A 19,457-nucleotide genomic window follows, 5' to 3' on the forward strand; every position below is an offset into this window, starting at 1 on the left:
AGTTAATTAAATCAGTTAACGAGATTTGTTAGACTAACTTATTGTTATTTATTTTTCGCGCGTCATTGACAGAGAAATAAAACATGATGATAATAAAATCTTACATTTATTTCAAGTGTTTTTTATAAATTAAAGTAATGGAATCGAATTGATCTACATACATACAAACAGGCAACCTGATTTTGAACATACAGACGGACATGGTAAATTAACATTAAAATTAATTAAGACGCGAGTCGTGCGTGGATTGAGACCCGTTTAACTCCGCTACTTGAGATGGCTTAACTTCTTATTTCCTGAAACAAGCAATATGCCACCATTACAATTATGCTTATAAATTTACTTTTAAGATCAATCCTTTGAACGCCAAGAACCCTTAACCCTTTTCCAATAGAACAACGCAAGTACATAATTATCGGACTAAAAGGTTTGCAAAATGGACTATTTTTGTTCTTAATAGTGCCATGTTATCGGCAAATGCATCAGCGTCCTGGATCTGTGCAAGAAACTCATTCAACAGTGCAATAGCTCTGGCAGTAGGTGCGTTGCAGGCTTGACGGGTTCGGGTTCGGATTTCTTTATTTCAAACACTAGGTTCGTTAGATGAGTACAAAAATAAATATAAAAGTAGAGTCGTGCTTACTTTTGCTTCTTGGAGCTGCGTTCCTCGCGCGAATCGTCGCGAGAGCGCTTGTGGCGGTCGCCGGAGTGGCGCTTGCTGTCGCCGTTGGACTTGTGGCTGCTCGACTTGTGGTCGCGGTCGTGGTGAGTCGACTTGTGGTGCTTGTCACGGTTCTTTGATGGACTGGAAAGAAAATGCATATATTTCTTAGTGTATTCGTTGCTGATTGTATTGTAAGGTGCGTTTAGATTTGGCTAATACGCCACTGCGAAAGTCTAATCGTATGGGATCTCAGACCTAATAAAATGTACAGAGCCATATTAGAAAATGCGCTATTTCATTTTCTAGATTTGGACGCGCCTCTAATATCGAGGCCGATGTACGCCTAATACTGATAATAAATACTTGTAAGAGGAATAATATGCGACAAATTCTCGTAAGTTGAAGATTATTGCCGCAATGCTACTTATCGCGGCTTACCGTGGTATAATTAGTTATATTTTGAGCCTTACCTGCTGCTACTATGTTTCGACGGGCTCTTATGGCTCGAACTCTTGTGATTAGAGCTCGAGCTCTTATGATTTGAACTCGAGCTCTTATGGTTCGAGCTCGAACTCTTGTGGTACTTGTCGTGTTTGCTCTTCTTGTCGTCGTAGCGCGACATGCCGTGGCCGCCCTTGCATTTGCTGACAAACTTGGCGTTATATCTTAGCTACATTAGTAATATTTAAATCTTACCTGCTGCTACTATGTTTCGACGGGCTCTTATGGCTCGAGCTCTTGTGATTGGAGCTAGAACTCTTGTGATTCGAGCTCGAGCTCTTATGATTCGAACTTGAGCTCTTATGGTTCGAGCTCGAGCTCTTGTGGTTCTTGTCGTGTTTGCTCTTCTTGTCGTCGAAGCGCGACATGTCGCGGCCTCCCTTGCGCTTGCGGTCGAACTCGCTCGCGTCGCCGCGCTCGTAGTTGCGTTCCTTCTTGTCCTCCTCGGCGGCCTCGCGCTCTAAATCTGACCAGTCTTTGCCGGATTCCTCTTCTTCCTCTGTAAAATTAATATATAAATTTAGAATTTATATTGGTGGTACTTTATTGCTCGCTTTACAGTGAGTTTTAATTTGATATAATGTCTTTAAGCAAGCAATTTTGAACTTTTATTTCCAAGTGAGTGTTCAATCTTGTGCAATGTCTGTCACCCTTGTGGCCGTTAAAGGATTCCTCCTTTAACCGGCCGGAAGGGGGACATTGGAATTGGCTCGAATTCGTTAGTGACACCCAAAATGACACCGCTGAACTGGTACCATTTTTATTTATTTTTTATTTATTTATTTGCTAGAATCATGGTTACATAGATGTTAGATAGAAATATAAGTCCAGCACAATTCTGCCGACTTACGGCGTGCAAATTTTACTATACATACTTAATTACTAACATGCATTTACTCTACATATATTTACATTTCACAGATTAATTATTGCTTAATAACAATGTCAATATTTATAAATAGTTCATTACCAAAATGAGAATAATTACATTAACGGATGTCCTACAGAATACTTGCATTAATTAAATTATAATTAGATAAACCATTTTACATAGAATTACATTTGCAGCCCTTTATTGCGCATAATTATTAAATCTACAGTTGGTTTCTTTTAAGAATTCCTTGACTGAGTAAAAGCACTGCTCTTTCAACCATAAATTAAGTTTTTTGCAAAAATTGTTATAATCCATGTCCGTTATTTGTTTTGGTATAGAGTTATAGATTAAACAGGCCATGTAGTAGCAGTTTTTGCGGTACAGTTTTAGTCTTGGGGCGGGCATGGTTAAATTAACTTGAGTTTCAGCTCTCCGGTTGAAATTGTCGTTCGGCTTAAATAGTGACATATTTGCCTTTACTAGTTTAGCTGTTTCAAAGATATACATGCCCGGTAGCGTCATAAATTTATTTTTAATGAAAATTGGATAACATGACTCCATTGTGCCTAGACCCCAAATTGCTTTCAAGCATTTTTTTTGTGCGACAAATGCTCTATTTGCTTCAGAGCAATTCCCCCACAATACGATCCCATAACGTAATTGGGAGCACACATAGGCATGATATACTGAAATAGCTGTTTCTACTGAACTGGTCTTTTTAACAGTTTTCAATGCGTAAATGAATTTGTTTAATTTCTTGCATAGCATATCAATGTGATTATTCCATGTCAGATGATCATCTATATGAATACCTAGAAACACAGTGCTGTCAACTTGTTCAATTTTCTGGTCTTCATACACTATATTCAATTCTGGAGTTCTGTTTCGATTTGCGGAAAAATAAACTAATTTGGTTTTCCCTAAATTAATTTCAAGATTATTATTTGATAACCATGCTATGACACTCCTCAGGGCTGTATTGATGTTGGACTCAAAGGAATTAAGGTCGTTGCCTTGAAACATTATTGTTGCATCATCCGCAAAAAGTATACAGTTTTGTTCTGTCGCTCGTGGGAGGTCATTGACATATATAAGAAAAAGCAATGGTGCCAGGATACTTCCTTGGGGTACCCCTCTAATTACTACCTTAGCATTTGAGTCATAATCTTTTACAGTACTTGACAGTTTGTCTAACTTAGTTACTCGTGTTATTTGTTTTCTATTTAATAAATAAGATTTTAGCCAGTCATACGCTGGTCCTCGTATACCATAGGTCTGCAGCTTTCCGAGTAGAATGGTGTGATCTACAAAGTCGAAGGCTTTGCTTAAATCTAAGAACAATCCCGATGTCAACTTCTTGTCGTTTAAATTATCTAAAATATGTTTTAATAAAACAAATCCAGCTAACGTTGTTGATTTATTGCGTCTAAAGCCAAACTGTTCTGGGATTAATACGTGGTGTCTATCAAAAAAATCTAACATTCTATTATACATAATCCTTTCAAAAATCTTTGATAATGTTGGTATCAGGGCTATTGGTCTATAGTTATTTTTATCGTCTTTTAGTACCCGTAGGCCGTCTTTACGAAGTAATATATAATTCAATGGATTTGAAGGGTTAAGATGACATCTACAATGAAATATTGTCTTGTATGTAAGTTGTAAAATCAGAACTAGAAAGAAATATGCGTAGTAGATAGTAGTTGTAAGGTGGTAATCTTACCTTCGCCTTCACTGGAGCCATCGGACACGTCGGAAGCCTCGGAATCGTACTCGGAATCATCCTCGGATTCCTCCTCCGACTCGACGTCGGTCGGCTCGTACGCGTCGTCCTCCTCTTCTGAATCCTCGTCCGCTTTCTGTAACACATACGAAGGTTTGTTTACGTTGAAAAATACAATCAGGTCCCAAAGAGGCTGCGCTATTTGTTGTAATTAATAAGTAGGTGGCCGTTACGGAATGCTTCAACACAGGTAGTCAGCAGTAGAAGTCGCTGAGGGTGGTATTCAATCTGTCCAATTTCTTTGTCCAATGTCGTTGCGTCTCACTCTCTCGTTAAGCAAAATGTGAGACAAACTACACATTCGCACAGAATAAATAATAGTACTAGGTACAGAAGACTCACTCTCTAACAAAACGCGTCTGTTGCGATCAGCACAGATATTGCCGCTAGGTGACGACAGCGCCACGCGCGGCTTATGGCTAGTCACCAAAATTGGTGTGGAACGGATGTACTTTTAGCTACCTGTAGCAAAGCGACGAAATCGCGGAGTGAGCCACGCTTGACATTGGACAGGTGGAATACCAACCTAAGCGAGTGAAGTTTGTAACTATCCGAAGGCGTCTTTGTTAGGAAAAAAGAGTGTGCATTGTGTGCTGGAGAGGTGCGCCTTACCAGACTCAAAGGAATTTGAGCTTTCTATTCAGTAGTTTAATTTTATATTCAAATGGCTGCGCCGATGGTCGACACAGTTCATGGATTCAAGGCGCAGTGCGGCGTTGCCATTTAAATATGGAACGTAATAAACAATACTTCAGTCTAGCCTAACAAGAAACTGCTCACTCGTGCCTACATAATGGACCCTAATTCATAGATAATAGAGTCGATGCTCACTTGCGCAGCTCCCTCTTCATCCGACTCAGGGTCGAGGAAGGACCAGCCGCCGTTGTCGAAGAAGCCCTCGATGTCGTCCGTGATGGTCTTCATGACTTTGGTCCAGTTGAGAGATTGGATGCCCTCCGAGTAGCGGATGTCGCATGAACTGGAAACAAACATGACAAACATCAGATTTGTTAAGATAAAAACTTCGCTCCAGACATTGTGGCTGCGCGGCCTGTATGCGAGTTTATCTCAGGTGAGGTCCAATTTCCTTCCAAGGCGCCTTGTTCTGTGTGGACCAGCCGAAAAAAGTTTAAAGCGTAAATAATATCTTATGAAAATATGTGATGATGCGTAGTTTTGCAAGCATATCAAATTCTGCAAACATAGCCTTAAATCCCAGCCATTCGATATTGAGTTAGGAAAGTCCTTCATCAGTCAGTAATCAGTGTAATTATTGCTTTCATAGGTTACACAGGTTGGTACATTATATTGGTTCAGCTATGAAACCCTGTAGGGCACTGCAATATACTCGTAACTTAAATCTAACTTAATTACTATGGCTTAATTAAGGCTATCCCTAGTATCTCTAATACATTGTTTATAATAACCATGCGATCATGGATCATATGATAATATATACGTATACAGGTTTTTAGGTTGCAATATCTAAACTACTATGTATATTAAATCCTTCGCCAATACCAATATAATTTTTTTTGATTGGCCCCTATTGGGGGGTTAAAAGAGAGGCAATATAGAATACTCACTTGAGCCATTCTTTAACATGGTCCAGCATATTCATAGGTACAGCATTAACCATGGCCACCTTCTTCGCATAATCCTTAAACACGAACACCATATCGAAGTTCTTGAGATGGAACTGCACTCTCTCAAAATGTACAAGTTCCACGTCTTCTAGTGCGATGACGAAGGGCGGCCACTCGGTGAGGTTGACGAGCGCGCCGGAGGTGGGCTGCAGCAGCACGGTGCTGCGGAACGGCGCACCGGGGAAGCCCAGCTCTCTGCGGAGGGAGATGAAGGTTTAGTACAGGCAGGCTCACTCCGCTATTTCGTCGCGTCGCTACAAGTACATGCGGCCGCACTAATTTTGGTGTCTAGCAGTAGTAGTTGCCGCGCACCGCTATGGAACGGACGCCCGCTCGCGCTTGCGCCACCTTGCGGTCATATCTGTCGTAATAGACGCATTTTGTTAGAGAGTGAACCTTCGGTACCTAGTAGATACTATTATTTATGCTGTGGTACAGGCTTTACGGAGTTTACGGGGGTTTAATACTTGTATACAGTTTTCTGTCACATATAGTCGTTATTCCTATAAACACAAAAGAATATTAAAACGCGTAGAGTAGCCGCATTTTTTTGCAGATAAATTAGAAGCGCTCTACAGTTGTCACTGGCAACAGATTTAGATTCATGCACTTCGACATTTAACACATTCACTGCCAAGAACAAGTATGTGTACGCACCGTACAGCACCAGTGTTAAGACATATAAGACCTTCGAAAGTGGCAGAACGTGAGTAAAGTGTGAACACTCACAGTATAGGCCTGTTGCAAGTAACAAAGAATCATGGAAATAATGGTTTCAAAGAAACATATATGTTAATATGATTCAAAAAAATGGCCCATACTCAGTATAAACTGAAGGATTATTAAGATATTCAATAAAATAAAAGTGCAAAATTCTCCAATCGGCCATTATTACTGAAACGCCAATCAGAAGCGTTCTAAACAGTGACGTCATCAATCCATAACATATTTCTTAGAGCAACATAGACAACCTCATTGACCGAAATCCATACGTCCTCACCAAAGAGTTCGAAAGGTGCAAAACAAATATTATTTCGCCACTAAACATTTATTACGTCCAATAAATATTATTACACTATATAAAATAGATATCTACGTGTTATTATTTAAATAAAATGCTAAATAATACGATATTTCAACAACAAACTTTTTTAATTAGTTGGCTGAATGGAACTATCATTGCCATGTTGGCTGTCGTAACTAGAAAAAATGAAAAATTAAAAAGTAAAACCGGCGCTCGGTGAATTTCACTCAAAATTTACTTGTATCTAAGTAATTCATCTTAAACTGCAACCGTGTGAGAGTTTTTGTGTAAAGTGAGTTATTGTGATAAATTTTTGTAATGTATTTATCATCCCTAATCGTAATATATGGTGCTGAATTAACAATATCATTCGGATTCAAAGGAAATTCGTAACTGTAAGTATGTAAACAATGTCTACCACCCTACCCACCAACTAAATGATGACGTCACAAATGGCATGCGAGGCGTTTTCGCGCGAAGTTTAAACTAGCTATAATAAAATGCAATTATCTATGTTAAATCTTATGAGTATAGCTGAAATATTGTGTTTTTCGGAACCAATACAAGTGTACCGACAATAATAAAAGGGATTTCAAAATTTGTCATCAGGCCTATTGCCGCGGCCTCTCGGTCGTACCATCAATTTATACCGTAATTCTATCTTGCTCTAATTCGCCTAAAAGATCGTTGCAAACATGCATGTTACACGCCAAATTAATCTCGCTTTAAAGTTACCTTTCCTAATCTTACTTCCTATAGAAATACTTAGTTAGCTACTCACCTGAATGGCGTATCAAATTCAATCTCCTGCTTGGTCATATTCTCCACCCTCTCGCAGAAGCTCTTGAACGCTACCTTGAGTTTGTGCCGTAGTTCCCTCTCGCTCTGTTCGGCCGCCAAGTCATCGCGGTCGTGCATGTGTTGGTGTTTGCCGAGATCAGTTGTAATCTCACCCACTTCTGTGTAGAATTGGACGTCAACGTGTTTCTTTTTGCCTGAAAATGTAAGCGGTGCATTGTAAAAAGGCAGGCACACACATTTTTCATTATATACACGTACAGCACATTTAACCTTTTGAACGCCACAGACGGCAATTGACGTCAACGCAAAATCGTGACAACGACGCCAAAGACGGCATTTGACGTCGATCGTTTTTTGATGAAAATCTACTGAAAAACACCCCACTTTTAGGCTGGCATTATTTACTCACAAAACTAAATTTTACCCCCGTAGCGTCAGTGGCACGGCAAATGGATGCGCCGTTTGGTGTTCAAAAGGTTAATAAATAGTGAAATTACTAAAGAATAATATGTCGACTCGTTGACCATTGCTCCTGTTAAGTTCGCTCCAAAACGACACTGCAAAAGATTGTTTCGCAGGACAAGGTGACAATTATCTGCCCTTTCTTAAGTTAAGACCTTTTAAACTGATTCATACTTATATAATGGGTTTTATTATTAAAGTACTGAAGTCTTACCAAACATAATAGCGTGTTTCAAATGGAAATGTAGCAATATGATCATTTCTCCATCACACGGTTGGAAGAACGCGTTCTTTATGTTATTATACAGTATGTCCACTTTGTCTCCTCTCACTGATGTAAATCTGAATCCATTTGTATGCGCTTCGAGCGATCCGCTCATTCTCTTAGTAACTATATTCGGTCTTATGTATAAATCCTTTAATTTCGGGTTTCCTTTGCTCTGTGATAATACTAGCGTGTCTTGTTTGACCAAATCTTCCTTTTCGCGTTCCTCTGCCTCTCTTGTTTTGAATTTCTTTTGGACTTCTTTGATGAGTCGGAAGCCGGTGTTGAGGTTGGCCGATGGTGGGGAGATTTCGCCAGGTTCTTTCGTGTTTGTACTGCGGTATGTGCTGTAATTCAAAAATACCCGTATAAGTGTGTTTTTATTTAACAAAACGAATAGCTATCAAACCTAATCTTACGTATCCCGCCCTTAAAAGTTGTTATGTTTAAGTGATCTAAGTTTTAAATTAAAGATCGAACAGTTGGCTCGGATGCGGGACAAAATGTTTTTTCTAAGATAAGGCACACGTTCGTGAAAAAAAACTCACTCATCGCTATACGCTACTTTCTGACCGCCGTTGATTAGCCTTAGAACAAAGCCGAGTAGAGAGCTTGCCAGGGAAACCTTGGTTTTATACCAAGTTATAAAACCTTGGTTTTATACCAAGGTTTCCCTAGTGGTTCCACACAAAATGAGCCACCTCGAGAGGAAAATGCCGCGAGAAGCACCTTGTTCTGTGTAGACATGTCTCATCCGAGGTAAACGTACGCGTGGCTCAATGTCCCAGGCAAGTTTTCACAGATCAAACTGCTTCGCGTGGCAACTTCCTCACAAGGCGGTTCGTTCTATGTGGACCCTATTATTAAGCAACTTACACTTCTTTAACGAATGTGGCGTCAGGCTGCGCGTAGTTACCGCCCTCGTTCCTTCCCATAGTGGCGCCGGGGTGGAAGAAGTTGATACGCAAGTACGTGTAGTCGCCCTCTACCGACTGGGAGATGTTCTTGATCGTGGAGATGTGGAATGGTACGGGCACGCCGAATACGGGCAGGATTACCGTTTCGTATTTGCGGTCTGTAAAAATAATGATGGTAAATAAATTACACGGCATATTTAAGGATGTGTGGTTATTTCAAAATGTTTGCCTCAAACTTGGAAACATGTTAGATACATTTTAGAATGATTTTTCTATTCCTTCAATAGGTAATCTTTCCATCAATTACGAGTAGAACTTCAACTATTCGGAACTCAAAAAGTATGGGGAAGCAATATTCAACGAAACTTCGGCCACGGAAATCACATTTTAAGTTTTCTATTCTAATCAATAAACCTTCGAACGTCAATAATAACACAGCGCAAGTTGTCGTACTTATTGCACCTAAAACGCTTGTACACGTTATGGCGTATGCTGTCAAAGTAACCTTACTTACATTTCAGAAATTTACTTACTAGCTTGTGTCAATCACATTTTTGGATATGGCCAATTTTCGTTGATGATGAGGCGTTAAATGGAATTGACACATGGAATCTTATAATCCTCAAGTGGTGTACTTATGATGCAAATAATAAAATCGATAATTAAATCCCGCCGCCTAATAGTACATTATACTTTATGGTTTATTGCAATAAGGTCGAAAGTCAAATGTAACATTGGTAACCAATACTTACCAACATAAAGTTTGAGCTCCTTCACCTCATTTTCCCTCGGCATCTGACTAACACTTTTATAAGACACCGTACTCTTCCGTATCTTCTCATTATCCTTCCCACCGGACTGTTTCGCGAGACGCTCCTTAGCTTTCTCGTTTAGAGCGATGGCGAGTTCCCTCTGATGCTCTTTACGTTTTTCCTCTGAAGAGTGCTCTGTGCGAAGCTTGGACTCGATGACGGCTGTGCGTTTGCCTCTGCCTGTAATTTGTTTGTTGAATTAATATTTGCAGATGTAGTTGAATTAGAAGCAATGAAATAAGGCAATTGAATTATATTACTAATCTATTGGCTATGTTTCAAGTCCGTGGCGGGGGAAGTAAAAATGATCATGCTTCATTTCTTATCAATATAAAAATATTCTCTTCTGGATTTAAGAAAGGCTCTGATGATTTTTGGTTACATTGATACTCGGTGGGCCTTAACATTAACACACTAAAGAACAAGAAAACTAGTCATTTTGTATGGAAATATCCACACTATGGTTGTATCCACACATGGAAATACCCATGTTCATTGCTCTTGAGTGTGATACTGACAAGTTTGTTAGAATTCGCTGGGTTACACGCCGTGCAACTGACTCATGCTTATATGGGGTTTGTAGTATAGTCGAGAAACTCACCTCCGTTCTCTATCCGTCCATGATTGCATGTAAGTAAATAAAACAGTATAAATCACACAGCTTTAGTTAATGCAATGTACAATCTTTAACAATATATGTTAAAACTTTGGTAAAAGCTACAACCCCTCAACTGTAAATCATATCAAGATATTTTTTTTATTTTAAACAATTATGTCTTATCAAGTGGACACGAAATGTTTTGTTATGCCAATTATTATTCAAATTAATATGAGAAATTAACAGTCATCTTGTAATACGAGGCGTATGGTTGCTAAAAAGGAAATGAGAACACAACAACTTATGCTATATGTACACCCATTTTTAGGCCTCAGCTATTTCAAAAGATACCATTTGTCAGTGTAAAATAATACAATTATGCAATTATAAATCATCCCCATAGATTTAAATCAGAGACAATCGACAAACGTGGGTACACTGGGTACCCTTTGCGTGAGAGTCACAAATGTTTATTGCCTAACCCTTTTCCAGGCATAGTGCACCTAGCGACCACATACTCGCCAATAGAATTTCAACCTTAGGAATCCATTTTAAGGTTCATATTCGATTGTTCTTTCGGGAAAAGTTACTTATCAAATGAATCATCGAAGCTGCATAAATTTTAATATATTAGCATTTTTTGGAAAAACCTTGTATTTTGGTGTGGCCTGGAAAAGGGTTAAACCAGTGGTTCTTGACCACTGACCAGTGGTCCGCGAACTTATAAACAGAACAACCTTTACTGACTGTATTTCATTGTAAGTAAGTTAGCTTCCAAAGAGTTGGTAGCTTCCAAAGAGTAGGTGGTTATACGAGATATTTTTTGACGAGTAAAGAATGCGGGATCTTTACTTTAATTCATTTCGATGTTGGCTTTTGATTTCGTCACTTGTGATTGCCATATAAACGAAAGAGATGAACCACAAATGTTTGGGCGAATCCCGATAAACTACGATGAAGCGATTTGGCAGCATGAAAGGTAAAGAACCGCTTGGTCTAAACCAGGGGTCTCCAAACCCCGGCCCGCGACGCGTTCCAATCCGGCCCGCCGACACCCAAAGCGAGTGCCCACTGTCCGGCCCGCGGGGCCAGGCTCCAGGGGTTCAGCATTCATTGAGAGTGGAGCATGAAAGGAGGAATAAACATTTGTGAGAGTGGAACTGTTCCTAACAGCAGCAGCCAGACACCCTCCCCCGGCGCAAAAACCGACAGTGGCCAGCGCGAAAGTTTCTTAGGCGCAATATGACCCTCAGGTTTTTACCTTGGAGTTTGGAGACCCCTGGTCTAAACCATAATAAGCCACTCGCACACACCCTCAGCGCCACTCACCAAGTATCTCAGTTTTGTTTTCTTTCTCATCTTCCTCATCCTCATCATCATCCTTGAGGAAGATACCGATGTTTTTGATTTTCTTCTTCGATTGTGTCAGGAGGGATGCCGGCTGTTCTTCGTTTACAAGCACCGTGTCTCCGATAAACAGCGCGTATGTCTGGAAAGAGATAATAAGTGTTTTTAGAATCTACTTCAGAATGTTTTAACTACGTAATAGTCTTAATGCTTTATTACAACCAACGCGTATTACGCCGTTTACTCTTTGCGCATGTTTATGCTACCTGGCCATGATCCGAATGCGAACATGCAGATACACAAGCAAAATGTAAACTCCACTTAAGTCGCTTATCGAAGTAGCTTGTGAATCATAGCTGCTCGAAAAATCGCCTATAAACAGACGGCAACCTCGGGCAGCAGCATGAGAAGGAATATAGGAAGGTGGTTACACAAATGTGTCTACTCCTTGCCCATCCAACGTAAAAAGTGTAAACGTATTAAGCATATCCATTCTAGACCTTTTCGATCCCAACGATCATCTGCGATCAATATGCCAACATGCGAGTCGCACGATTTCATACAAAATGTATAAAAAATAAAAAAACGCCAGAGTTAAGCGGGTTTTGGGATTTTGAAGTGGAGGGATTAATAATCGAATCTGAATCTTATAAGTGGTATAATTACCTTTCCCTCTTTATCAGTGGCGGCACTGTTTGTCAGATTGGAAAGACCGATGTTGATGTTGAACACCATGCCCTTTTTAGCCACCACATTCGTCTTGGGACCGATGACGATGGAGCTTTCCCGAAATTCTATACCCATTGAAAACCTAGAACAAAAAAAAGGTATTAGCAAAGAATTGACAATCATCCATTATTTAGGATTTAGTTTATAATTTATCCTCTTTGCCCAGATCTATAGGCACTTATTTAATCGAGTTAGTTTGTTTTTTCTCATTATTAAGTTTTTTTATTTATTCAATCACCACACACAGCTTATTACTCAGTTTACTCACCCAAAGGACTTTGTGAGATTATCAACCAAATTCGGCTTCTCTTTTTTAGCCAGTTCCAGCCCGGCCTCATAAACCGATGACAACTTCGCTCCGGCCACCAATTTCTTCATCACCTCCTCTTCCAAATTCAACAAGAAGTTATAATTGCTCTGAATCTCGTCCGATGGATTGACCAGCAACGTGCGGACAATGTTAGAGCAGTAAGATTTATATCTAGCGCCAAGAGAGCATACTATTGCACCGAAGTGTAGATGGTTTTTGTCGGAGACTGCACTAAATTTGAGACTGTAGTGGCCTCCGGATTGTATGATGGCGGGGTAGCACATGTCCACTTGGCTTGTGTCGACGCCTGTGACGTATTTCTTGTCTGATATTGCAGCTTCAACGCCTTCAGATAGTTTTGAATGTTTTACTTTCTGGAAAGACAGTAGTTTAAAACATTAGAGTTGAAGCTTTTCTATGCTGCATTGTTGTATAATGAGAGAATGATTATTCAATTGACTTAATAATATTTTTTTTTTATTTAAGGATTACCAACGGATAATACATCTACACAATTACATAGGAACATTAACAGATGCTTAGATTGCTTAGCCACTTATAGGTGACCACAGCTCACAAACTTATGAAAAGGTAGGTACCGTAGATTGAAAATGTGAAATGAAAAACTTTTCCTTTGCTCAGTAAAATTTTAAAACCTAATTCCTTTCACAAATCTTCACAACTCACCTTGTCTGAATCAATAATTTCCATGATCTGGTCTTTTAAATACTTCGTAAAGACATCCACTGTGACCAGACACGCTTTTTTCACTGTAATGATTTCTGAATCCTCCTTCGTAGCCATGAGATGAGCGAATGATGCGCTGACATCCACATTCTCAAACTTTTCGGCTTTGAGTGCCACTTTCCAGCTCTCACAGAATTCGCCGGGGTAATTATCTTTGATGAATAAACCTACTGTTTTGCCATTTTTTGATTTCTTCATCTCCTGTATAAGTTTGTTGATGTTTTCTTTGTCTTTATCTGTCTGTAGAGAGAATTATGACATATTTATTAAAGGAATGTTTAGTCATCCAAAATAACAATTTCACTAGAAAAGTGGTCTGAGTCTTATTTATAATAGGGATGTTACCTGTATTCATAATAAATTATATCACCCCATGAATTTAAACACCATAAAATAATTAGAAAAAGAGCACAGCAGTAATTTTTTGACACAATTTCTATTTAACACTAAAATCAGACAGAACTCTAACTTGACCATGACGTCACTTGTTCTGTTTTTCATAGCTAACTGATTTGACTAGTCAGGCAAATACCTTATTTGTATGTTACTAAAAAAAAATATAAATTTTAAAGATTTTTCCTGTGTTGTCAGTTGATTTTATAATTATAATACATAATCAACTTTAACCCTAAAATTTTGAACAAAAGACAATGGAAACTTACTCTGTCTCGCACAAGTAACTTCGCCGGAGGTAGATCTGAGTCTTCTTTCGCGTTCTCTATGGGTTTGAGGAAGTCAATCTTCTTCTTGCTGGCCAGGAAACACATAGCGTCTTCTGTGAGGACTGTGATTGTGTCTGGCAGCTCATAGCCAAAGAGCCAAGTCTGGAAAATTACAATAAGTTGAAGTGCTTCAGTAATTCCATAGATACAAAATGTGTTAGGTACCTCATTTGATTGAATTAGCAAGATAAGGGCCAAATTTCATAATAAAATACATGCTAATTTCACATACAAAATCACTAATAGTATTAGCTTTGTATTTTATTATGCAATAGGCCCAAGGTGAGCTTGTTCACATTTTTTATAGGTCTTAATCTAGTTAGATTAGGATTAGATCTAAGGAGGATTAGTCTGTTTGTAATCTAGACCTTTATAGATCAATTGCATTATATTGAGCTCTTGTTAATCAGATCTTTGTTATAACAAACTAAAAACAATGTAATGGACATCCGTTACAAAGGTTGTCTGGATGAGATCACTTTAACACTAAGACCACCTGTTGTCTACCATAATTTAATTTATATGCTTAATTTGTATGTCATGTTTCTTTTGACATTGGTGAGTAATAAAGAATAATATCTGGGAGACCGAGCTTTGCTCGGAAAACATATAAAAACTAAAAAATGCGTTTTTTCCCAGAGATAAGACCTAGCTAGATCGATTTATCGTCCCCGAAAATCCCCATATAGCAAATTTCATCGAAATAATTAAAGCCGTTTCCGAGATCCCCGAAATATATATATATATATATATATATATATATAAATAAACAAGAATTGCTTGTTTAAAGGTATAAAGAATATTTGTATTGTATCCATATTTGGGGACAAGAGTTCACCTCAACGAGATGAGTAATCAAAGGCTGAAGTCCAGAAACACTCCTGCTCTACAGATGCCCAATCAACAAACCACTTGGAGTTTGGTGGAGGCGTGGCAAGCAGAATGGGAGCACCATATGGACCAAATAAACCCTCTCGTCTATCTCACACCTCAAACACCTCCTACCGGCTTCAAAGAGCCCCGCCGCGTATGGTCCGCCCTTAATCGCTTCAGAACCGGAATTGGTAAGTGTGCACACCACTGGCACAAATGGGGTTGGAGCGCCTCTCCTGCCTGCGAGTGTGGACACCCAGACCAGACCATCGAACACATAGTGCTGGAATGTCCCCTCACAAAATATATGGGCAATGTGAATGACTTCAATATCCTGGCTGAAGAAGCGGCTGCTTACCTGAGTAGGGCGAAATTTTAATTATAAGTTGCTACGTTGCTAGCATGCTTAATATATTTTTGAATCCAGTGACATGTAACGAAGCCATACGATAAATAAAATAAATAATAACACTAAGACCACCTGTTGTCTACCATAATTTAATTTATATGCTTAATTTGTATGTCATGTTTCTTTTGACATTGGTGAGTAATAAAGAATAATATCTGGGAGACCGAGCTTTGCTCGGAAAACGTAAAAACTAAAAAATGCGTTTTTTCCCAGAGATAAGACCTAGCTAGATCGATTTATCGTCCCCGAAAATCCCCATATAGCAAATTTCATCGAAATAATTAAAGCCGTTTCCGAGATCCCCGAAATATACAGGGTGGAAAGGCACGACGATCCTTTCCGGAAATGGGAGATAGTTTAGCCTAAGCTCTATATTTTCTCCATAGAAACTATGTTAATATGGGCAACCGTTTCTAAATTATGACCTTTTAAACATCCACGCAAAAAACTACTTTGTTCTAACCCTAACAGGTGACAGGGTCAATGAACTTACTTGTAAACAATCAGTATTCGACAGGAAATTATGCTAATTTGTTGCCATCTAACCATTTTTAGGTCTGCTTACAGCACGGTAAGAATCATTGCAGGATTTTCGCTTTCTTAGTGGTTCCACTTGTTCAATACTTGAATGAAATAGTTATGTTATTCCTTAATATTAATAATACTAACCACAACATTGTTTACAACGACAGTTCAAATGGTGACATTGACAACCACTCAAAAGTACGCAATCGTCTTATAAATATCTCTGGTTTCCTTGACTGATAAAAAGGTTTTAGTTTCTTAACACGTTTCACAAAATTATTTTCGAATAATTGGAAACTATCTAAAATAATTAAAAATAACAAGTAGGTTGTGTTAGTTGCACCAAATGAACTTGCAAAAATTAAATACTAAGAATAAATCAAGAATAAATACTTCTTCAATACCAAACTAACAAACCTTCTTGCGTGGTAGGAAATAGACAAGACGTCTGATGTTTGAAATTAAATTTTCATTGAACTATACTTATTGAATGTCATATTCTTCAAATAAAAATGTTAGATGCTCGTGGCTATTTAAATTTGTGGGGCTGTGTAAAAGATATGGTGTACCAAACCAAACGGAATGTGAAACTGCGGACGAAATGAGACAAAGGCTAATTGGTGCTTTCTGCGGAGGATAAATGACGAAGAGCATACACTATATCGCATGTGCATCGACATACTCGGGTACGGGCTGCGGCGGCGTTGTAATACACGGAGGTACATTTGAACACCGTATGTGAAAAGAAGATAGTATTAAATATTGGAAAAAAGTAATTATCTAAGAAAGTAATAAAATTGTTTGTAATATTTTTGCATGCATTTGATTTATTTGACATTTATGCGTCATTCATACATCATTGCGATACTGTCAACGATCGGAAAAAAGTGTAAAGTCCCGAGCTTTCCCGACGGAGATCCTTGATCTAGCCGTCATGTGCACATGCTATAGGGTTATCACCACAGTTAAAAAGTAGTATTTTTGCAATTTTTATTTTTTACTCAATTAACGATTCTTACCATTACCAATAGTCTCTGTATCACTTAAACGACCTAATACTTCCGGGAAGGATCGTCGTGCCTTTCCACCCTGTATATATATAAATAAACAAGAATTGCTTGTTTAAAGGTATAAAGAATATTTGTATTGTATCCATATTTGGGGACAAGAGTTTCCATATAAAATAGCATATTTGAAATGGGTTAAAGTTCTGAGGCAACAAATATCTAGTAAAAAATGCTATTGTGCAATATTGTGTAACAAACTAAAGGCTCCGTCACACAGGCGCGTTTTGCAGGCGCGCCGCTTTTTACATATAAAACGCTCACGCCCTAGGGCGTTCTTAATATTGGATGCCGAGCAGGACATCACTATATAAGCGTATAGTGATGTCTCGCTTATACACTGCTCCAGTGTATAAGCGGATGTGCAGACTCGCATCTGTGTGATAACTTTGTTACTTAGCAGTTAATACTGTATGTGTTAGGATTTCCTTTCCAGGCTTTAATATTTTTTCAATTAGCAGTTATTTAACAATTTTACAATTTTTAGTAAGATTTGTGTTTCGCCCGGACAGTGGAAAAGCAGGAAAACATACTTATTCTCATTTTTCTTCAAATTTAGTATTTCCAGACATTTTTACAGATATTTTCTACATATGTATGTCAATTTAATTAAAGATATTTTTGACTGCTAAAAGTTCTGGGGTGTGAATTTTCCCTAAACCAATGTTTTTTTTTTTTTCAGAATTTACTATGTATTTAAAAATATAACTTATGTTCATACTTGATTATGTACCGTAAAACGGGGTGAAAAGACACGATTTTCAACTTCAAGGACGATTTTCGCCAATAATCCAAATGATAAAAGTAATAATTTTGATATAATTTTTTGAGTCTTGGTTAGTTCTTCAATTTTGCATTTGTGAAATAAATTTTTACCTACCCAATTCAGAGAAAATCAAAGAAAACTACCTCTTTTCTCCATATCCTTAAAACGGGGTCGATAGACACAAGAAAGGGGTGAATAGAAATATTAAGTTTTAGCTGTCATAGGCATCGAATTTGGTCATTATTATGTGGATACTCTATTGACAAATGGTATATAAATCTGTTAAACAGCTATTTAACACAAAATTATTTTTTCGTGTCTTTTAACCCCCAAGGAGTGTCTTTACACCCCTTTGTCGTATCTAATCACCCCCTATGGCGTAACTGTTCACCCCATATGCGTGTCCACTGACCCCTTTAACACGTAAATTTGCTTGTTATTGGTTTTTTGCAAAAAAATGCTTTATTATAGAGAAAATTTGTCATATTATTTAGGTACTACAGATACTATATTACCAGGTTAGCTAACTTTTACTTAGTTAATGTCAAAACATTTACCGCTAGAACAAAGTTCAGACAGGCTTCATTTCTTACCTTGGCGAGACCTTACTTTAGAGTCAAAAAAATCTAACTTTTAGGCAGTTTGCTTACGTTCTTTTGGTATCAATGTAGAATATAAATAGTCTACTTTATATGCATTCCAAAAAATCTAATTTTAGAGATGTACGTTTTTAAATATAACAACTTGAAAGAAAAAGTTCAAAATTTCTCTATTCACCCCGCGATTTCTGTTCACCCCGTTTTACGGTATTAGCATTACAAATAAATAAATAATTGAAATTGCAGGCCCTGATATGCAAAGTCAATGGTGTTGATTTTTACGTTTGTTTACTGAAATTTCAACCTCAAATGTGCCGTCTCTGTCTCACGCCACGATTTGTCAGCTACAGAACAGAGAAGGCACGTGCGCAACGCAATAGGCTTTCGCGCACAAGCTTGTACACACCATGTTATAAGAGAAAAAACTGTATTTAAATAACCAAATTTTAGCACTAATTGCGCATACAGCGAGGCCACTTTAATCACACGACGCAATTTCTAAATACAATTAAAAGAAGCCAGCCTTTAGCTCGATAATTACAAACCTGTAATGCTGTAGACTTGCTGTAAAGTGTTTCCTCGTCAACTCCAACGCATGAGACGATACAATCAACTTTTCCCAATGCATCTTCGCTTTTTGAGTCGGCTGCAGCACTCTGTAAAATAGACAATTTGGTTAAATCTTACCGAAAACGGTGTATTTTGGAACACACGAAATGTAACCCACCTTCCACGCAGAATACAGCTTTTTCATACGTCGGAAAAATGCGTCTTTATCGAGCGTTAAAGACATGGTGGTAAAAACTAAATTATAAACTTAACTTATAAGAATATCTAAATTAAGTGTGTTACGATCTCCCTAAAAAATATTCACGACATCCGTCTGTGTTTTTGACAGCAAACACAAATGGCGGGCGTCGGCGGGATTAGAGCGGTGCTCTTTACCAATACTACCAACCACAAAAGATACACTCGTTTCGTTCATTTCGTTCACTTCTCGTTCGACTGTGAACTGGTAA

General features: G+C 38.3%; 1 protein-coding gene across 2 annotated transcripts; it reads right to left on the reverse strand.

Annotated features, from left to right (window-relative positions):
* Positions 1 to 89: 89 nt before the first annotated feature.
* On the reverse strand, positions 90 to 19,361 carry LOC134792699 (FACT complex subunit spt16). 2 transcript variants are annotated; one of them, XM_063763992.1, is made up of 18 exons: positions 19,166 to 19,361; positions 18,984 to 19,094; positions 14,143 to 14,304; positions 13,421 to 13,720; positions 12,692 to 13,107; positions 12,361 to 12,505; positions 11,677 to 11,836; positions 10,351 to 10,359; positions 9,690 to 9,929; positions 8,897 to 9,095; positions 7,970 to 8,367; positions 7,274 to 7,487; positions 5,409 to 5,663; positions 4,654 to 4,801; positions 3,763 to 3,898; positions 1,361 to 1,664; positions 644 to 805; positions 90 to 296 (listed from the first exon to the last, which is right to left on the reverse strand). In XM_063763992.1, the coding sequence occupies exons 1-18, from the start codon at positions 19,229 to 19,231 to the stop codon at positions 290 to 292; spliced, it is 3,432 nt and encodes a 1,143-aa protein (XP_063620062.1). In that variant the 5' UTR covers positions 19,232 to 19,361; the 3' UTR covers positions 90 to 289. The 2 variants fall into 2 exon arrangements, with proteins under 2 accessions (XP_063620062.1, XP_063620063.1); XM_063763993.1 differs by lacking the exon at positions 10,351 to 10,359.
* Positions 19,362 to 19,457: the final 96 nt, after the last annotated feature.

Source organism: Cydia splendana, chromosome 8 (assembly GCF_910591565.1).
Source record: "Cydia splendana chromosome 8, ilCydSple1.2, whole genome shotgun sequence".
Classification (NCBI taxonomy): domain Eukaryota; kingdom Metazoa; phylum Arthropoda; class Insecta; order Lepidoptera; family Tortricidae; genus Cydia; species Cydia splendana.

Bases quoted from the DNA above. Each gene is read 5' to 3' on its own strand.
- LOC134792699 (XM_063763992.1), bottom strand. From the start codon at position 19,231: ATGTCTTTAACGCTCGATAAAGACGCATTTTTCCGACGTATGAAAAAG. The intron at 13,721-14,142 runs GTAAGTTTCCAT...TTCTCTCTACAG, and splicing joins AGTTACTTGTGCGAGACAGA to ACAGATAAAGACAAAGAAAA. The intron at 12,506-12,691 runs GTGAGTAAACTG...TTTTTGTTCTAG, and splicing joins AATCTCACAAAGTCCTTTGG to GTTTTCAATGGGTATAGAAT.